General features: G+C 33.5%; 1 protein-coding gene across 1 annotated transcript in view; it reads left to right on the top strand.

Annotated features, from left to right (window-relative positions):
• MOXD1 (monooxygenase DBH like 1) overlaps positions 1–19695 on the top strand; it is a 78598-nt gene extending 58903 nt beyond the window's left edge. The window contains exons 7-12 of the mRNA XM_015600063.2: positions 660–826; positions 1777–1968; positions 3508–3567; positions 8277–8419; positions 17898–18066; positions 18509–19695. Of these exons, the coding sequence (XP_015455549.1) occupies positions 660–826; positions 1777–1968; positions 3508–3567; positions 8277–8419; positions 17898–18066; positions 18509–18676 (899 nt within the window). The 3' untranslated portion in view covers positions 18677–19695. The remainder of the gene's footprint in view (positions 1–659; positions 827–1776; positions 1969–3507; positions 3568–8276; positions 8420–17897; positions 18067–18508) is intronic.
• Positions 19696–20107: the final 412 nt, after the last annotated feature.

The raw sequence follows: 20107 nt of genomic DNA, 5'->3' as shown, positions 1-20107 counted from the left end.
CTCTCAGAGTCAATTCCAACACTCAGATCTAACACCAATAACACGCATTGGTCGCAATTATTTTTGAAGTGTGATCATATATTTTCAATTTTCCCCTGAATACTTCTGCCTGGATATGCCACTAAGACCTTAAATTCAGTAATATTAATAATAATCATAAAGAGCTGATAGTTATCGAGCACTTAAAAAAAAAGAATGATAACAAACTATAAAGAAATTTAATCATTTGTAGTTTTCTACACCCGCAGATGGGGTGTAGTTTTCTAGACCAAGGAGTTTTCACTTCTATGTAACTGTTACTGAATTTCACCTCAAAACAATATAAAATAAAGCTTTTGTTGAGTTCTATATTCTAATGAATGACTTTAGGATTTTCATTCTGTCTTCATGTTAGATATTTGTGGAATATATCAGCTAGACAACACAAACATTTCTTCCATGGTATGCTAAGAGTCGAAAATGGTTGCCGACAATACAATGACTTGTCTTTTAATTCTCATTTGTGAAGCTGAATGTCGTCTCCCATTATCATTGCTTGTATTCCTTTCCCTTGTGACATTTTAGGGAAAGTTAATGAACTCAATTCAACTGAATGTAGGGATTTTTTTTTTTTTTTTAAAGAATGCAAGCTCACTTTTAATTATATTCTATTGTTCCAGGCTTAATAGATAATTCTGGACTGAGGTTCTATCATACAACGGATATAAGGAAATTCGATGCAGGGGTGATCGAGGCTGGCCTCTGGGTAAGCCTCTTCCACACCATCCCCCCAGGCATGCCCGACTTCCGTTCCGAGGGTCACTGCACTCTGGAGTGCCTGGAAGAGGTATACTGTGTCTCAGTCTATGCTGCTATTTACAGATTAATGAATGCTGTTAGAAAGCCGTGTTAGGAAAACGCCATGCTTGTTTATTATTTTTTTGTTGTCATGCTGTAAAGACCTTTGGTTATGTTTTTAAATCTTGAAGCCTGCAGGAATAGAATTCTGAAGACCAGAAGAATTTCTAGCATGTTTTCCTTCCTAGTCCTCTCTTTTGTTTCATATTGGACACTTTGTTTTATCTTTTACAATTTCCACCTTCGTTTGTGTAATTTTCCTTTCTCAACTTTACCTTTCATCTCTATTTGTTTTCTTTCCTAGTATTCATTTTTTAATTTTTTCTCCTCTGATTTATAGTTTCCTTTTTTTCTTTAACCAAAGAGCAATTTGGATAAGAGAAAACCATATATGAGTATTTAACAATGCCTGCTTCCATCTATAGTTCACATCATGGCCAGCTGGTGAAGTGGAAAGATTATGTTCTTCTGCGTTATTTAGATCATGATTCAAATTGCTGCGACATCATTTACCAGTAGGACCACAGCCAATTCATTTAATTCCACTCTCCCATTTTTTTTTAATCTGGAAAAGGGGAAATAATTTCTCTTTTTAAGAGTTTCAATTTGCAGCTTACTAACAGGCTAGAATCTTTTCCCAGGAGCTTTAACTGCCTCTTTACCTCCTAAAAGGAGAGAGGAAAAATAAGATAACATTTAGGAATGATCCTCAGTCATCATTAGTTCCCTTTCTTTTCTCCAGCAAATGTTGCTTCACAAAGATAACATGTTAGGAATAAGTCGTGAAAAATCCAAACTCAAAATGTTTGATGGCTCAAGCATTGACTTAGATCGCTTTAGTTTTTCTTCTCAGTTGTCTCTCCCAGTCTCTTTTAAGAAGAACTGTCTGAACATGCACTTGTTTGGGCTAATCGAGTCTTCTGCTTTGTCCCCCCGTAGGCTCTGGAAGCTGAAAAGCCAAGTGGAATTCATGTGTTTGCTGTTCTTCTTCACACTCACCTGGCTGGCAGAGGCATCAGGCTGCGTCATTTTCGCAAAGGGGAGGAAATGAAATTACTTGCTTATGATGACAATTTTGACTTCAATTTCCAGGAGTTTCAGTATCTAAAGGAAGAACAAGCCATCTTACCAGTATGCATGTTTTGTTGTTTTTTCACTGAATATTATAAAAGTTGTGAGACATATATCTGCTGAGAATTAGCAAGGTTTTGAGTGGGGAAATGAATTGCTCATCGTATTCTTCTTCCTATTCCTAAAGCCACCCACCATGGATATTGCACAACCCGGATGGAATGTGTTTGATCTGTTTTCCAAAATTTAAACTCATTTTTCTTTTATTCCCAGGGGCACTTCAAATTGTCGAAGAAAATAAAGAAAAAAAAATCGGGTTTTGAGCATTAACATTACTCTTTTCTCACTTGACTCCTCAGTTAACAACTTTTTGTCTGCAATTATGGTAATGGTAAATCAGAGGTTTTCTTATGCTACAGGATATTTTTTAGAAGTTTCATTTCAGTAAAAACGAATGTAAGGATAATTCTTTCATTTGAGAAAGGTATTCGGACATAGCTAATAATACTGTGGTGTGTAATCCACTTATAGAAATACTTAGGGTCATGGTGGAAGGATTCAGAAGAGAACTTCATGCCTTACAATAATGAAGGCTTTTTTTAAATGACATTTCATTTTGTCAATTTTTTTATCCCTTGGCCATCGGGATCGATAATCATATAATTTCCTACCCTTGCTTCGTTCTTAAAAGTCCAATTCTTATACTATTTGTGAAATGAAAGTAACAGCAATATCTTTTCTACATACAGAAATTCCTTGATGTACCCTGAGAGTAGAAAGATGAAATTTGAGAAACATTGATCTTGTTGAGATTCTATACGCCCCCTTTTATTGTGCTGTCTTGTCTTGGGACTTTTCTACTAGGTTTATTGTATTGTCTCAGAGCTTCCCAAATGGTATGCTGCAAGTAGGGTATAAGAGTATCGAAATACTGACCTCCAGGCTTTCTGAGTAGCAGGGTAGGGAGGGCAAATCTGAGAGCTAGCACCCAGAGCTAGCTGTATCTGGTCCACGAACAGCCTATCTACTTACTTGAGTGGGGAGCCATAAAAATATTATTTTCTACGTGCGCCAAATTGTCCAATAGTTTAGAAAGCACTAGAACAATAGATTACTATTAATTTGCCTCACAATTCTGTTCTAGGGAAATAAAGACATGACTAAAAACTTTTCAAGAAAATAATGTAAATGATGAGATAATCACAATAATTAGTATCTATGGCTAACATTTATGAAGTGTTTAATTTCTACTAAGGATTAAATGTGTGTTTTGTCCCTTAATCCCCTCACGACAGCTGCAAAAATAAGTGCTATTTTTATCATTGTTTTTCAGATGAACAAACTGTGCCCAGATGATTCATTTCCTTACCTAAGGTCATGCAACTAGAATATGGTGGAGTCTGGCCTGAAGACAGTCTTACTTTGTTTGCTTGTTTATCATACTAGCAATTCTAGAATTTAGTAGGTCAAGGTCTTCTCCTGAATCAAATTACTTAATGCATTCCTGTATATAGCAATTAAACTGTTGGCCTACAAATGTATTAGACAAATAAAACAGTATAAAACTCCAATCTGAAAGCTCATACTTTTATGTTTTAGGGAGATAATCTAATTACTGAGTGCCGCTACAACACAAAAGATAGAGCCCGAATGACTTGGGTAAGAAAATTTTTATTATTCTTAAAATTCATTTCTGGAGAGGGAGGAATAAACTTTGATTTTTGAAAAGAGTAAAAAACATTCCCACTGGGAAGCAAAATTCCTGAATGTCTTGAACATGAAACATCATAATAGTAAAATCAGAGCTGTTGTGGCATTTTATCAGATTAACTAATGGTAATATTTGCATTGTAATTAATTGACTTATGTAAAGCTATCCTTAGTCTTATAGTTTTTCTTTATCAAATGTTATTCATAAAAGACCTGTGGTTACTAATGACAATCTACATGACTCTGGACTTAGATGAATCAGACTTCAAAAGGAAGAATGAGTTGCGTGAGCTTAGGGCTTCTGACCCAAGGGAAATCTCATCCCAGCAGGTTTACTGGGGAGTTCTGCCCCGTAAAGCATTCCAGAAGGGGATCATTCATGCCTCACTTATCTCTTCCAGGGAACACATGTCCCACCAACTTATTCTATGAAGTTAGCATATTCTCTATACTAAAACTCGATAATGGCAATGTGAGAGAGGTCAACAATATGTACCTGATAGAAATATCTTTGTCAAAGTATTGACAAACCAAATCCCTAAATTATATAAAAATGTAGTTTTAGGATCAATTTGGTTTAGCTCAGAAATGTCAAACTGGTTTAAATTAGAAAATATATTAATGTCATTCTTCAATCAAGAGATTGAAGGGAAAAGATGTGTGATCGCCTCAGCTGGGGCAGAAAAAACATTCATAAAATTTAAGTCAGGCATAGGGGAAAAAACATTTAGCACATCAAGAATAGGAGAGAATTGTCTTAACCAGATAAAATTTGGCTATGAAAAATCTATAGCAAATATCAAACTAAATGAAGTACTAGAAGTATTCCTTTAAAATCAGGAAGAAAACAAGCATATTTATTATAACTGTTTCTATTCAGTATTGTAGAAAAGAAAAAAATATAAGTATCAGAAAGGAAGAAACAAGCAAAGCACATTATTCACTAATATTATAATTTTCTACATAAAAATTTCAAAATTGATAATATCTAAAATTAATTATATTTTAGTATGTAAGAAACTATCTCAAGAAAATACAATTTAAAACTCTAAATTCTATAGAAATAAAATTAACATTATATGTGTTTGATCTCTATGGTAAAAAATTGTAAATCTTTATTGCAAGATATTAAAGAACACCTAAAGACATTAAGAGATACTGTGTTCATGAATAGAAAGGCTCAGTAAAATAAAAATAATTCTTCTATTTAAATAGTTTTATAAATTTGGTATAATTCCAGTAAAATTCAGAGAGATTTTATATTTTGGGATTCAGGTATCCTAATTAAGACATCTTCACTTAGCCATAGCTACAAAGATTTTCTCCTATATTTTTATTTTTCAGTTTTAGCTTTTATGCAGACCGAGTTTATTCTAAAATCTATATAGAAGAGCAAAATGCTGATAATAGGCAGGACACTACTAAAAAGAATAAGATGAGAAACAAACTACTGGAGATGAAAGCTTATTTTAAAACTATGGTGATTTGTAGTATGTTTTGTGTCCAGAGTTAGAACAGTGGAACAGAGTAGGGATCCTGGAAACAGACCTAAAAATCCCCTATGTGGAAACTTGGTTTGGAATAGACACGGCATTCAGGTAAGTGAAAAAGGATGGATCTTTCATTAAAGAATACACACACAATTAGGTATCCAAATGACAACAATAAAATTATGTCTTTATCTTGCACAATACACAGAAAATCAATTCCAGGTAGATTAAATATTTAAATATGAAGAACAAAATTTTAAAACCTTTAGGAGAAAAATATCTGAATATATCTTTATGACTTTGTGGTAAGTAAGAACTTCTCAATGAAGCATAAAAAGCACAAACTATGAATTAATAGATTGATGAATTCGACTATATTAAAGCTTTGGTTACAGAAAATGCATTTAAGTAAGTGAAAAGAAATTTTAAACTGAAAAAAAATATTTGCAATACATAGATTAATACAACATTATTATCCAGCATTTATTAAAAGATTTCATAAATCAGTAACATAAGACAAACATACAGTAGAAAAAAGAACAAAAGATAAAAACATTTCATAGAAATAAAAGCACAAACAGCTAATAAACATATGAAAGGATCCTTAATTTCATTTGAAACCAGGATCACGCAAATGTAAAGTAGAATTAGATATTTTATAGCCACCAGTTTGGCAATATTTAAAACTGTAATTCTATTGTAGTGAAACAGGACTCATTATACGCTGCTGAGTGTAAATTTATAAAACCAGTTTGGGGTAAAACATGACATTCTCTAGTGAAGTTGGAGGTTGATATATGCTCTACCCATTTACATTCCTATGTAGATTTAACCTTGAAGTTACTTTTGCAGTAAGTGTTCTAAGAGAGAAGTATATAAAATATTCATAGTAACATGAACACAGGAGCAAAAAACTGGGAACAGCTCAGTTATTTACCAAAGGAAAACAAATAAATATATTATGTCCATATAATAAATGAATAATATGTAGTTATAAAAATTAATGAACTAAAGTCATTCATATATTAAGATGAATGTATCCGAAGAACATAATGTTGATTGAAAACAGCAAGTTTGCAGCAGACTTATGTATTTATGATATTATCCATCTAAATTTCAAGAACACACAAAATTAAATAGTATATTGTTTAGGGCTACATACATCAATAAACTAAACGTAAAGTGTGATGAAAGCAATAGAATGATAAACAAAGTATTAAGATAATCATCATCTTTGCTTAGAATAGAGAAGAGAATTGAAGATGAGCACACAGGGTAGTCAAGACACTGGTGTTGGCTTTATTTTTCTCATGCCTTATACATAATTTTGTTTCCATGAAATATTTTACTAAATATTTCAGTGTATATTGCGGTGCTCTGCCTGGATACTCTCCCTTTTCAGGGCCAACATAGCTAAACTTTACCCACTGAAAATATCAGATGATTAGAGCTAACTGTTGTGTCCTTCACTGGGCATTGTCCTTGGTGTCAGAGAATGCCTCACTTAAAGTTACGCTCCCTTCAGTGGGGCAGACAGCAGCTAATGACTGGTTGATATGGGGTTACAAAGGCCCAGCTCCCTTCCTACAATTTGGTAAAACTCTGGATAGCCACCTCAGCTCACGGATAGATTAAATCTGATATTTACTTAGGCGTCTCTTACAGCCTCATTTGTAGACCAGCTTCTCCCTTTGCCCATTCTTGCCTTGCTCATCAAGTGTAAACATATGTTTTTGCAATTTGTAAAGTCATTGCATATTAGCCACTACATTCATTTATAGCCACGAACAATACTACTAAGCTTTTCACCTTCATTTTTGATATAGAATTCTTGGTTAATTTCTTTTTCCCTGCAGCACTTGAGTATGTAATTCCAGTGTCTTTTTGTTACTTTGATCATTTATGATGAAATGTCAGCTGTCAATTGTATTGTTCTCCCATATTGATTTGTCATTTTTCTCTTGCTGCTTTCAAGATTTTCTTTTTGTCTTTGGCTCTCAGCAATATGACTATGATGTGTCTAGGTATGGCTTTTTTCATGTTTATCTTTAGCACTGTTGAGCTTCTGGGGTCTGTAAGTTAATGTTTTTCAGTAAATTTGAGAAAATGTCAGCCCTTATTTTCTTTTTTCTATCCTTTTCCCTCTTTTTTTCTCATTTTGGAACTCCAATTACATGTGTATTAGAACATTTACTATTGTCCCACAGATCTCTGAGGAATTTTCACTTTCTTTAGTCTTTTTGTTTCTTTCTGTCTCTCTCTCTCTCTATTCCTTGGATTGGAAAATTTCTATTGCTCTATCTTTAAGTTCACTGATTCTTTTCCCTTCCATCTCAAATATGATGTTGAGCTCATCTTGTGAATTTTTTATTAACTTATGATATTTTTCAACGCTAGAATTCGTTTGGTTCCTTTTATGTTTTTCCTCCTTTGATGTCATTCCCTAATAGTTTACTCATTTTTAATGTATTTACCTTTAATTACTTGAACATTTCTGTAACCTTTTAAAGATATATGCTTTTAAGTTTTTGCTAAATCCAACATCTGTATCCTCTCATAATTAGTTTTTATGAACTTTTTTTTCCTGAGTATAGATCATAGTTTCCTGTTTTGATACTTTTCATGTTTAATAAGTTTTGGTTAAAAACTGGACATTGTAGATAATATATTGTAGCAACTCTAAATTTTCTTCTTCTGATCTTTGATACTTTTTTTTAGTAGATAATTCAAATGTGAAATCTATCTCTCCTGTGGTATGCAGCTACTGGTGTTTATACACATGACAATAAGATTATAGAAAATTCAGTACAACCAGGCAAAGATTCATCAGACTGACTGATGGGTATCATATTAACCAAACATCCCCATAATCCTCTGAAATGTTCACTATGGTGAGAAACATATATCATATAAACAGAACTTTAAGGAGATTATTAGGTTATTTAAGAAAGGCAACTTTTAAAGAGATGAAAATAATTCCATTCATTTTTAAATGTGACACTACCTTTTAAAAAAACTAAATTGTCACTTGGATTATTATTTTTCAGTTTTAGGATTTATCACGTTTTAATATTGGAAAGAACTGTATGATATTGGTGGCTTGTATGCTGTAAGTGTCAGAGTTAGTGGAATATGTATATTTTCTAAGTTAAATATCTCTATTTTCAGGGAGGACTAAGCACCAGGAATGAAATGTGTCTCTCATACCTGCTTTATTACCCAAGAATCAATCTTACTCGATGTGCGAGTATTCCAGACATTATGGAACAACTTCAGTTCATTGGTGTTAAGGAGATCTACAGGCCAGTCACGTAAGTAATAAATCAATTTCATGACAGGAGTAATATATCTCAGGGAAGTATTGGTATTATTTTCATATTGGATTTATCACCATGCTATAGATTCCTTTATTTGCTGTTCTATTTGATTATTTTCAACTGGGGAGACCAGGTGAGCTTTTTGGTTGCTTTGTCCAGAGTCGCTAAGACTGCCTCAAGGTTCACTGATTTTCTAGGAGGACCTAAAGGGTTCAGCATATACTTATAATCCTGGCTAATATTAATTACCATGAAAGAATATAAAGAAAAATGAAGAAAACAAAAAGGCACATGGGACAAAACAAAGTCTACAGGAAACCAGGTACAAGCTTCCAAGAGACTCCCCCAGTGAAGTCACCCAGAATATGCTTAATTCCACCAGCTTCAAATTTTGACAACGTGCATGAAATGTTGTGAACTGGAGAAGCTCATTAGAGAAACTCAGTGTCCAGAGTTATTATTGGGGGCTGGTCACATAGGTGTCCTCTGCTTAGCAAGTACCAAAATTTCTAGACTTCCAGGAAGAAAGCAGGTGTTTGACATAAACTTCATGGTTTGTACAAATAGTCTATGCACAATCATTTAGAGAAAGTTTTAAATTAGTATTGGAAATTGATCAATATTTAAGTTCCCTGATGACAGCCAAAGGTCAGCCATCCACGCAGGCATTTCTAAAGGTGGCAGTCTTACCTCTGCTATGTTAACTTTTTCTACACAACTGCATTTCATAAGAACTACTTAAGATAAAATAATAAACAAGATAAATATTATTCTTGCCCTCTTAAAATTATATTCTAGAATGAGGGAAAACTGATAAACAAATAATAAAAACATAAAATTTTAGATATTAGTAGATACTATGAAAAAAATTAAGACAACAGGGCGGTGAATGCCTCTCTGGGTAGGTCTCTTAGTCTGGGTTGCTTGAACCTAAATACCATAGACAGGGTGGCTTATAAACATCAGAAATTTATTTCTCACAGTTCAAGAGGCTGGGAATTCAAAGATAAAATTGCTGACAGATCAGCATCTAGTGAAGCTCCGCTTCCTCATGGACAATCATCTTCTCACAGTAACCTCACATGGCAGAAGAGGCAAGGGAGCTTTCTCAAGCTGCTTTTATAAGGATACTAAATCTCATTCAGGAGGGCAGAGACTCCCAAAGGCCCCATCTCCTAATAACGTCATCTTGGGTGTTAAGATTTCAACATATGAATTTTGGGAGGACAGAAATATTCAACCCATGACAGAAGGTGATGTTTGAACAGAGACCTAAGTGATGAGAAGTAAGCCGTGCAAAGCTATCTCAGTATACTTTATGCAGAGAGGAGTCAGGGTAATGATCCTATTGTGGGTATTAAGCTGGCATGTTCAAAGAGCAGTAAGAAGGTGAATTTGGCTGGAGCAGAGTGAAATATGGTAGAGAATGAGTGAGGAGGTCTGACAGCAAGTGGGACCAGATTATGTAGGACTTTATAGGCAACGTAGGGACTTTGGATAAAAAAAAAGTCGATTTGGCTACTGTGTTGAGAAAGGACTCCAGGAGGGCAAGACTGGAAAGAATAATATCAACCAGGAGACTATTAATATTGTCCGGGTGTGAGGTGAGGGCGCCTTGGAGCAAGGTGGTGGCAGTAGAGTTAATGAGAAATGGTAACATTCTCAGGTTACCTTTTGAAAGTAGCACTCACTGGCCTTGTTGATTCATTGCATCTCAGGGAGATGGTCAGAGAAGGACAAGAGTGAAGAAAACATGATGATGTGTGAATAGTGTAATAGTATAGGGAAGACTGAAGGAGAAATTGAAAATTCTGTTTTGGATATATTAAGGTTGATGTAGAAAAAAGGGTTTAATCTATTCTTAATAACCCCACAGAGAAGAATAAGGGTGCCTGGGAAAAACTTTGGAGCGTATTTTGTTTTAGTATAAAGAAGAAATTTCTAATCATTAGGACTTTTCAAAATGAAAGAGACTGATGTAATTAGGAAAAAGATACACGTAGATCTTTAAGACGGTATAGATATATATATATATATCTGCCTTTTAATCTGAATACATAATTATAAATAAAATATTAATAAATATCAAAACAGCACATAAAATGTCATCATAAAAACAGTAAGATTTCGTTTTTAAAATAGTGATATTTTATTTTATAACATATTGATATTTTATTTTAAAATATTGCTATTATATAGTTTCTTACTAACATTTAAATAGCCTTTTATTCCTTGAGCATATTTTTTGCACATCGACTAGAGATTTTTCCTAATCAGGGGTTAATTTGAGAGAATGCTGAAAACAAATACATATTCAAAGCTGTGTGTTTACAAGACGATGATTCAAAATACATTCTATGGTCCAATTGTTTTCTTTTGTATTCATCTTGAGTGAAGTCTCTGAAATTGCTCCGCTCCCTTGTCCCAATGAGCTTTGTCAGTGTCCCATGCCTTTGATCTCTCCCAGGAAATACTGAAGTTGGGTTATCATTACTTAGAAGGACAGAATTGCTTTACAGAACAAAGCCAGTTTTGAGATGGCATTGCCTACATAAAACCATTTAACTACATTGTTAAATATATTTATTCTTCAAAAATATGAGTGAAAAAGAGCCTCTGTTATCAAATAGATGTTTGGACTTTAAATCAAACTTTCAAGTCTAGTTCATTGTCAAAGTGACATAAACATTATTGAAGGCCAAACCAACAAGGCCCTGGCTAAAAGATCACAAAGAGAAGTGGTTTGGGTGCTTTTTCTGTTTTGCTTGAAAGAAAATTGCTAATTTGGTTTCCAGATACAATACCAAAAAATAATATCATATAATTTATAACCCCAAATCGTCTATCTGTGCTTTTAATACAGTAATTAGTTAGGTGCCTTGCTTCATTTTAAACATTCTGTAGCAATCCTAGGATTAGAAGATGACTTAGTAGACAAATAGAGACAAATACATCCTGTCTCAGGATTTGTCTGTGCTGGAGGATGCAATTTTTCTCTACCTCCTACAGATCTGGCAAGGCTTAAGAAAAAAACAAAAAGCCACAAAGATTAGATAAAAGACTAGATAATGAGTTTAGATCAATTCTGTATTCTCTGCTGCACCATACATCAACCTTCCCTATGCATTTACAGAGAGGTTTATGTGATGGAAAGTTCCTATGTTATTTGTTCTATTTCTAAAATCAAGAGAGGTGTTCCTATTTTTCTTTATAGGAAAAATCACTTTGTGTTTATAATGTGTAAAAGTCACATATAGTTATTATAAGGAATTTAGGTAATGCATAAAAAAGTTTTAAGAAGAAGATTAAAGCAGTCATCTCAAATACTGTTAAAATAAGTTATACTAACATAAATTGATTATTATTATAACCATCCTTCTATGTAGGTATTGATATAAAGATGAATAGATTATTGTTATAAAAATTATAACTTGTACACTATTTTAAACAAAACATTTAATTTTTTAAAATTTATCACAAGAAAAAGAAACTAAAACTGAACAGGTGTTGAATTTCAAATCAATGGTGCTGTTGTTTTTAACCATAACTGTTTTATAAAGGGGCTGAAAATGTTGAGAAAATAGATCATGAAAGACATTAAAATGTTGCACTCACTTTTTTAAAACTACGTGTTTCAAGTTTAGATCATAAAAAATGTGGACATTCATACTCTCGCATTGTCTCCCACCTCCCTTTTCTATATCTCCAAATATTCATTACTTATATTATACTTTTGTATTGTCAAGTATTTTTAATTTTCACATTTAATTCTGAAACTTAATTCTCACAATTTTAATGCAACTTTTATTTTTAAATAGACTCAGTGATAATCTCTAATCTGTATATGAATTCTGCATTTCTGAGTTTAGAATTTGATTCATCATCCTTAAATTCCAGGTGCTTTATGCCCTGAGTTCTTTTACATTTGAGAATTTCTGCATTTATATTTGGACAGCATTTGACTGGATATAATATTTTAAGGTCATTTTTATTCCCCTTTGGAGATCTCTTTGGATGAGTGGGAGCATTCGTTCTTTACCTGTAGAATGCATAAGTTAAATTGAACATATTTCAGTGTTTAGCATTTGAATCAAAATTTCCCGAAATGCAGTGTTTCAGTACATATATTAAGTACCTAGATTGCTTCTTTTTTTTTTTTCATTTCAGAGAAATTTCTTATATCTAAATTTTTTTTTTTCTAACCTATTTAGAATTTGTAAAAAGAATTTTATCGTATTTTTTCAGATGTGCTCATCTGGTTCTTGCTTTTTCTAATTTATTTGGTGCTAAAGTCATTTTGTCTTAAATTTATCTCTTTTAGTTTGCTATCTCCCTTTTCATTGCATTGTGTTATTTTGTCATCTTGTATTTGAATTCTTGTTTAATTGAATTCATGTTCTTATCAAATAAACTTAGAACATGAAACACTTGTGGGACTTCTCTCCAGTATAATTGGTTTATATTTTCTTCTAGTCATTTTTTTTTTCTGTTTCTTTACATGGAATGTGATATAATTTCTTTTTCTCTCTAGGTTCGCATGGTTGTTATGTCATTTCTTGCTTCTGCTGAGTCAGTTTTGTCTCAAACTTCTCTTTGATAAAAATAGACAAATTCTTGAGTTCCTTCTAAGCAAATCTGAGAGTAGCTTTTCCACACCACTAAGGTTTGGATGACATATGTTATGTATATACTTTTTTATATTTTGATAGTAAAGGGTTGAGGGTGTAGAAATGGGATGATATACCACAATGCATGATTTATTCCTTCCTCAGATTTTATTAAAATTTTTTGCAAAAAAGTTTTCTAACTGGTAAGGGCTGAATCGCTTCCCACGCAGGAATGTCCCAGGTCTTATATCATGCTGTCAAATCAGTCGTGGCTCTCCAGGCTTCACTTCTTATCAGAGAGACTCAATTTCGCTGAGTACTTCTCAACATGCATTGATTTAGAGTGTCAAGAGGATTCGGAATTGTACCTTGTTAAGTCAGTTTTCCTGGCTTTTTTTATTGCATATTTTTTTTTACTGTATAATTTTTATTTACTGTATAATTTATATACAGTAAAATGCAACTATTTTAAGTATATCATTAGAATGCTTTCTCATGTGTGTGCACCTATTTAACTGTATCACGAATGAGATGTAGAGGATTTCTATTACCCCCAAAAGTTCTCTTAGGCCTGTCTGGAGAAAATCCCACCTTCTACAGAAAGCCCCAGGAAACTGTGAATCTGCTTTATGGCATTGTATTAGTTTGATCTTTTCTAGATTTTATATAAATGATATCATAGAGTATGTTCCTGGCTTCTTTGACTTAGAAGGTTTCTGAGATTCATCTATGCTGGTGCTTGTATCAGCAGTCCATTCATTTTTACTGCTGAGTAGTGTTCCCCTGTATGGATATACCCAAGTTCATTTATGAGTTCAGTTAAAAGACATTTGCGTTGTTTCTAGTTTCTGTCTATTAGGAAGAAAGATGCTATGAGCATTATTGTTTTGGTCTTATATGGACATATGTTTTCAATTTTCTGGGTTAATACCTAGCAATGGAATCACTGAATTGTATACTAAGTTTATGTTTATTTTATGACTCTCAAAATTTCCCCCAAATGTGTATCCTTTTACTCACCAGTAATATATAAGAGCTCCTATTGTTTAACATTCTCAATGTTTTGTATTTTCAGTATTTTCAATGTTATCTATTTCAGTGTGTATGTAGTGATATCTTATTGTGGTTTTATTTTCCATTTCCCTCATGACTATTAATGTTGAGCCTCTTATTGGTCATTTATATATGTTCCTTTTTAATTGTTCAAATTTTTGTCCATTGTTTAGTTGGATTGTTTTATTATTGACTTGTAAGAGTTTTTTGTATTTTTAACGAGTTCTTTATACTATGGCTATAAGTCCTTTGTCAGATATATTTTTACAAATAATTTCTCCCAGTGTGTGGCTTGATTTTCACTTTTTAAGCTTTGTTTTTTGAAGTCCATGTTACCATTTTTGGTTTGTTTTGTGCTTTCGATGTCCTGTGTAAGACATCTTTGCCTATCCAGGTTTGTGAGGATTTTCTGTTTGTTTGGGTGGTTTTTTTTCCCTAAGAAGTTTATAGTTTTAGGGTTTACATTTTGGTTGATCCATTTTGAATACATTTTTGTGTGTAGCTTGAAGTAAATGCTGAGGTTCATTGTTTTTCATATGGATATCAAGTTGTTTAAGAACCATTTGATGGAAAAACCTACCCTTTCTTATTGAATTACCTGAAATGTTTGTTGAAAAATCATTTAACAATACAGTGACTATATCTGAACTCTGAATTCTTTGTCATTGCTGTACATGTATAGCCTTACTGTAATACCGCACTCAGTAATTATAGTTTTATAATATCTTGAAATAAGGGTGTGTAGGTCTCCAAACATTGCCATTCTTTCTTTTCCCAAAATTATTTTGGATAGTCTAAGTTTATTCCATTTTCATATATATTTTTAAATCAACTTGTCAATTAAACTTACAAAGGAAAATTACTCATCAATATTAAATCATAATATTAATGTGATTTATTTTTATCAACTACAGTGTTATATAAATAATACCCTTTTATTTATATATGTATCTGAGTAGACATTTGCACACTGCTCAGATGTGCAGAAATGTAACTGTTTTAATATCTAGAACATTCCTAATATTCTTAACTCCCAGTCTCAACGATAACAGAACTTCAGGGTTACTTGTTTTTGGTTTAAAGCTTGGTCTTTTAAGGAAAAATATTCAGGATAAATATTTACTTTTTCAGGATTTCTCCTCTTTCTGTTTTTTCTTTCTCTTTTCCCCAGGGGTAATCTGGAAGTGTGGTGTAGGACAGGCTGGAAAGGTTAGAAGTGAGGATGTGATATTATAGAATAGGGCCTGAATAAAGTTAATAGCATGAGACAATGATGCCATCTCAGAAAGATTGGTGACAACATCCCCAGGTTACTCAGTCATGCAGTCTCTACCATAGGAACTCTTGAGTTTGCCCTTTTCTACATCCTTTCCATGTATTTATATTAAGTTAACAAATGTGTTTATATCTCTTATGTCACTTTATTCTGTGAAAACTCAAAAACTATTAATTTCCTGATATATTCTAGCAGCAAAGTTTTTAAAGATTTTTATCTATATACGATAATACAGTATTCATTCTTATCAGCAAGACTGCAGAACATTCAGTGTAGGTAGGCCACCTCAGCGCGTTAGTGGTGCAGGACGGCAAATTTCCCCAAGTGACGGGGAAACCAAGGCCTGTACCGAGAGAAGAAGAGGGTCCTTTGGCTGAAGGTGAAGAAAGAATTCAACACACACGCCAAAGTTAGAGTCAAAAGGAAAGTTTATTAGGAAAGGGGTAACACTCCACAGACAGTGTGATCTCCTCTCAGAGACAGAGAGTGAGAGGGACCAAGAGAGGTTTGGAAAGATAGTGAGTAGAGAGGAGCTGAGTGTTCGGGAATTCAGTTTATATATCATTCTTTAGTTCCCATGAGTTATTGTTTAAAAGACTTTGTTAACCCCTTTCCTTTGATATGGACATACAGTGAGGAAGGGGAAGGATATGAAGCATGAAAAGGTAAGAATATGTAGAGTGGAAGGCCTGCTGGCAGTTCCCAGCCTTTAATCCATAGGTTCCCCCATGGTTTTAGCTATAAGGAATGACTCTTTGTTCTTGTTTCCCCTTCACAGGTGTGGGGAATGGGTTGTTAGTAATCCAGCAGAAGTCTTCCTTTGTTCTGCAGGTGTCCTCCTAGCCTGGCTGCAGGGCTGATCAGCATATTGTGGTCTCTGAATGTGACTTAATTAACATTTTAATTCTCTTGCCTCCTCCCTGTATTATTAGTAGAAATTCCAGTGCCACCTTGTGGTGTGTCAGGTGGTTACAGGCTGATGATTTTCCCCTAGTGTTTCCCTAGTTATGAAGTTGATTTTCTTTTTTTCCAGGATAGGCACTTTACTTTTTCGAAAAGTAAATTTCAATTTTAATATTTGACTTAAAATTATTTTATACTAAATAAAACCTAGATGTAGCTTTTAGTGTATTTGAAAGGACATTATATATAAACAAAATAGGCCCCTTTCAAGTTTTTATTTTGTACTAATTCTGGATTATATCTTTACAAGTCTTCACAGCATGTTTAATTTTACAGTGCTATAGATTTTGGATCATTGATAGATGTGCTTAATGTAGTGTGATGCTGATTGCTCTTTCTTTATGGCATTTAACTTTAAAGTTTCTATACAAAATAATGCATTTAAAACGCAACAAGGACACATTGACTTTAATTAATGGAAAAGGAAGTTAGGAATGAAGAATAGAAAAACCCTTCTATATATGCTTTATTCATAGTATCACTTACTAGAGTATGGAAGAAATAATTGTAACTTCAATATTAAAAAATTTATCTTCAAAACTCTAAAAAATTAATAAAGAATGTTTAATTTACTTAAAAAGATATATTCAGTATGCCTGAGTAGGTTATGTGTGTGAGAGAGAATAATGACAAATAGATGAAGCAATTGTGAAGATCTAATATTAAAATGTAGATTTCTCAACTGAAGGTTAATTGGCTGGTATTTACTGGAAGTCACTGGAACATCTTGGGGTGCATGGGGGCCTGATACCTACTAATTACCCTAGATAATCTCCTGGAAGGTCCATGGATTAGTTCATGTAAATTTTTGTTATGTGTCAACTCTTACACTTTTCCCTTTTTTGGGAATCAATAATATAAACTTACATTTAATGAAGAGTATCTTTTCATTCAAGTAGGTCTTATCATTTTTCTGTAATTCCTTTCTTTCTGGAACATTTAACACTCTTTTTTTATTTTTAGAGCAAGAAGTAGAAGCAGAGCATATGGTCTAGAGAGTATTTTTTTCTCAGTGAAATTTTAACAACATTGATTCAAATTCAAATCTTTATCTCCACTTAGGTAAGCCGAAACAAGGCAGCCACTAGGGGTCAGGCTTTTTAACTGTGTGGAACTGAAATTTTTATGTTGCAGTACCTTTTAAGAATGTACACATTTCTTTATTACACCATTAGCATAGCACTCTTCAGAATGATTGCTCATCAGTTATATTAACTAGAGCTTAATAATTATAATAATAATAATAGTAATAATAATAATAAAAGTGAGGAATTGTGAGGCTCTGGGAAAGCTTTCTGAGCCAAAATTATTTGTTTAAAAATAATATCCATCTGCTACTAAAAAAGGAATTTCGTTTTAAAAGAAGACTCTTTATTTGGTATGCATTTCTTCTAGTAACCGCTGATGAGTTCATCAGTGCATTGCATTAGGTTATCTATGTTTGTAAAAATGAACAAGTATGAGGTTTATTTTAGAATGTTGAAAAGTAATGGAAGCATGTAATGCTTTTATTTCAAATATGACTAATTATGTATGTGTGTGTGTGTATGTGTGTGTTTAATTTTAAATTTAGGACCTGGCCTTTCATTATCAAAAGTCCCAAGCAATATAAAAACCTTTCCTTTATGGACGCAATGAATAAGTTTAAATGGACTAAAAAGGAAGGTCTCTCCTTCAATAAGCTTGTCCTTAGCCTGCCGGTGAACGTGAGATGCTCCAAGACAGACAACGCAGAGTGGTCGGTAAGCCCTACTTTGTTTTAATCTTCGGGGAAATCAGATGTCACATTTTACCTGAATCTACAATGGGTAAAATCTAAGGAATAGACAAATATCCATAAATCCAGTGATCCAGCTGATAATTTACTTGGGTTGACCGAAAACTCCTGATTCCGCTTCCTTTGAAGAGAGAAATTTATTCTAAAACTTAAGTTGTGACGAAGCAGGAATAAGATGAAATGGGAGTTTCTAAAAGCATTGGAGCCTGTTTGGTTTGTCTTCTTTCCCAAAGGCATGTCTGGCCCTCTTCTCCACTTCTCTTGGAATCCCTAAAGTTCTGACTCTCCCTAAAGTTTGACAACTTCAGCAGACAACCGCCCCACCCCCCTTTAATCCGAGCAAGCTTGGCTGTAGTCCTGCTCCTAAATCGTACACTCACTGGCATTGTCTGCTCTTTCATTTTCAGATTCAAGGGATGACGGCATTACCTCCTGATATAGAAAGAACATATAAAGCGGAGCCATTAGTGTGCGCCTCTCCTTCCTTTTCTGTGCATAGAAATTTCTCTCTCACGCTGCTCATGTGTTTCATGGTACTCGGCAGCATACTGAGCCATTTACACTTGTGGTCATAATTCTGTTGTCCTTGGTGGTGATGTTTTCCATGATCTGAACCTGTCATTTGATGTGCAGGTTAAAGACACTTTGGGCATAAGAGTGAGCGTAAAGACCTTGGAGACTTTCTTTTCATATACTCTTTTCCTTTCCACTCTCCCAGTCTACCTGAAAGATGTCAGTTAGGTTCCCTTCTTTTTCTCAGAAATGTCTGATAAAATGTATCAATTACCAATAAAGAAAAACTGGCTTGACTTAATATAACTTTTACAAAAATTCAGACAAAGTCAAGTGGAAGTAAAAGAATTATTTCTTTCTGTATTACATTTATTTAAACCCTCATTATTTCTATTTTATTTTTTTGTTTTATTTGGTTTCTATATTCCTTTTAAAAACTGGTTTTATCTTAAAAATGTAAAAGGAAGTACTTCCCATTCAGGTTTTCTTTCTTTATATTGTTCTTTGAATGTGACTTCCCAAGTGTAACAGTGGTCTCTTCGTTCTTTCAATGTTATCCAGTCTTGTACTTTTCTGTAAGTTATCCATGGGCCCCTTACCTCAGTGCATTTTGATGATGCCCATTCTAATCTCTTCATTTGTCAGAATCTACTGGTACTCCCAAACTATCCCTAACCCATCTCAAAGTACTTTTTAATTTTTCCCTGCTCAGCACTTGCCAGGTGAATTTTTTCTTGAGCTCTGTCGCAATCTCAAAAGAGACTATGGAAAGTATAGAAATGGTGCGTAACCGATTGTAGGCTGAGGAGAAAATATATCTGGCCAGAAACCCTGTACTGTGAGGGGTCTTTATTTAGGTTCCAGGTCAAAGGTCAGACAGTGTGCGCCAGCCGAGGAGGGTGTGAGGTCCATGCAGTACTTTGCTGACTGGGTGGGTGTCACAAGTGCTGCATACTGGCTCAATTCGAGTCACAGTTGCTACTGTAGATTTATTTTTATATTAGTTAATAAACTAACTTTCCATAATAAAATTGTCACCATTTGAAAATCTTGTCACTCTTTTGGTTCTCTTTGTATAGTTCAGCTAAATCTTGTTTTGTGTCCTTTCCTCATTTCTTAAGTTTTGATTATATTAATAAACTAAATAAAATTAAATTTTGTGTGGTATCTTGTACACTCCTTGAAAAGAGCCAGTAATTCCATGCTGATATTTCCAGTCAAATCAATTAAGCATGTTGCATTTTCTATTCCGTTTTTGAGCGCCTTTTCCCAAATAATATTTTCAACACAAATTACATCACCTTTTAAATAAATATTATATTTTGGAGTGTTTCTTTTTTGATTCTAAGAATTTTGTCCATATAATGAAATGTCTGTAATATTTATAGCTAACTTTACTTCTTTTTATTTCATAAGTGCTATATCAGATTCTATGATTTTTCCAACCAAATGTTTGTATTTATAATATGATAATCCCAAACATTCCCTATTTG

The sequence above is a fragment of the Pteropus alecto genome, unplaced genomic scaffold (assembly GCF_000325575.1).
Source record: "Pteropus alecto unplaced genomic scaffold, ASM32557v1 scaffold79, whole genome shotgun sequence".
In the NCBI taxonomy this organism is placed as follows: Eukaryota; Metazoa; Chordata; class Mammalia; order Chiroptera; family Pteropodidae; genus Pteropus; species Pteropus alecto.
This window is presented reverse-complemented; position numbering and strand designations above follow the sequence as displayed.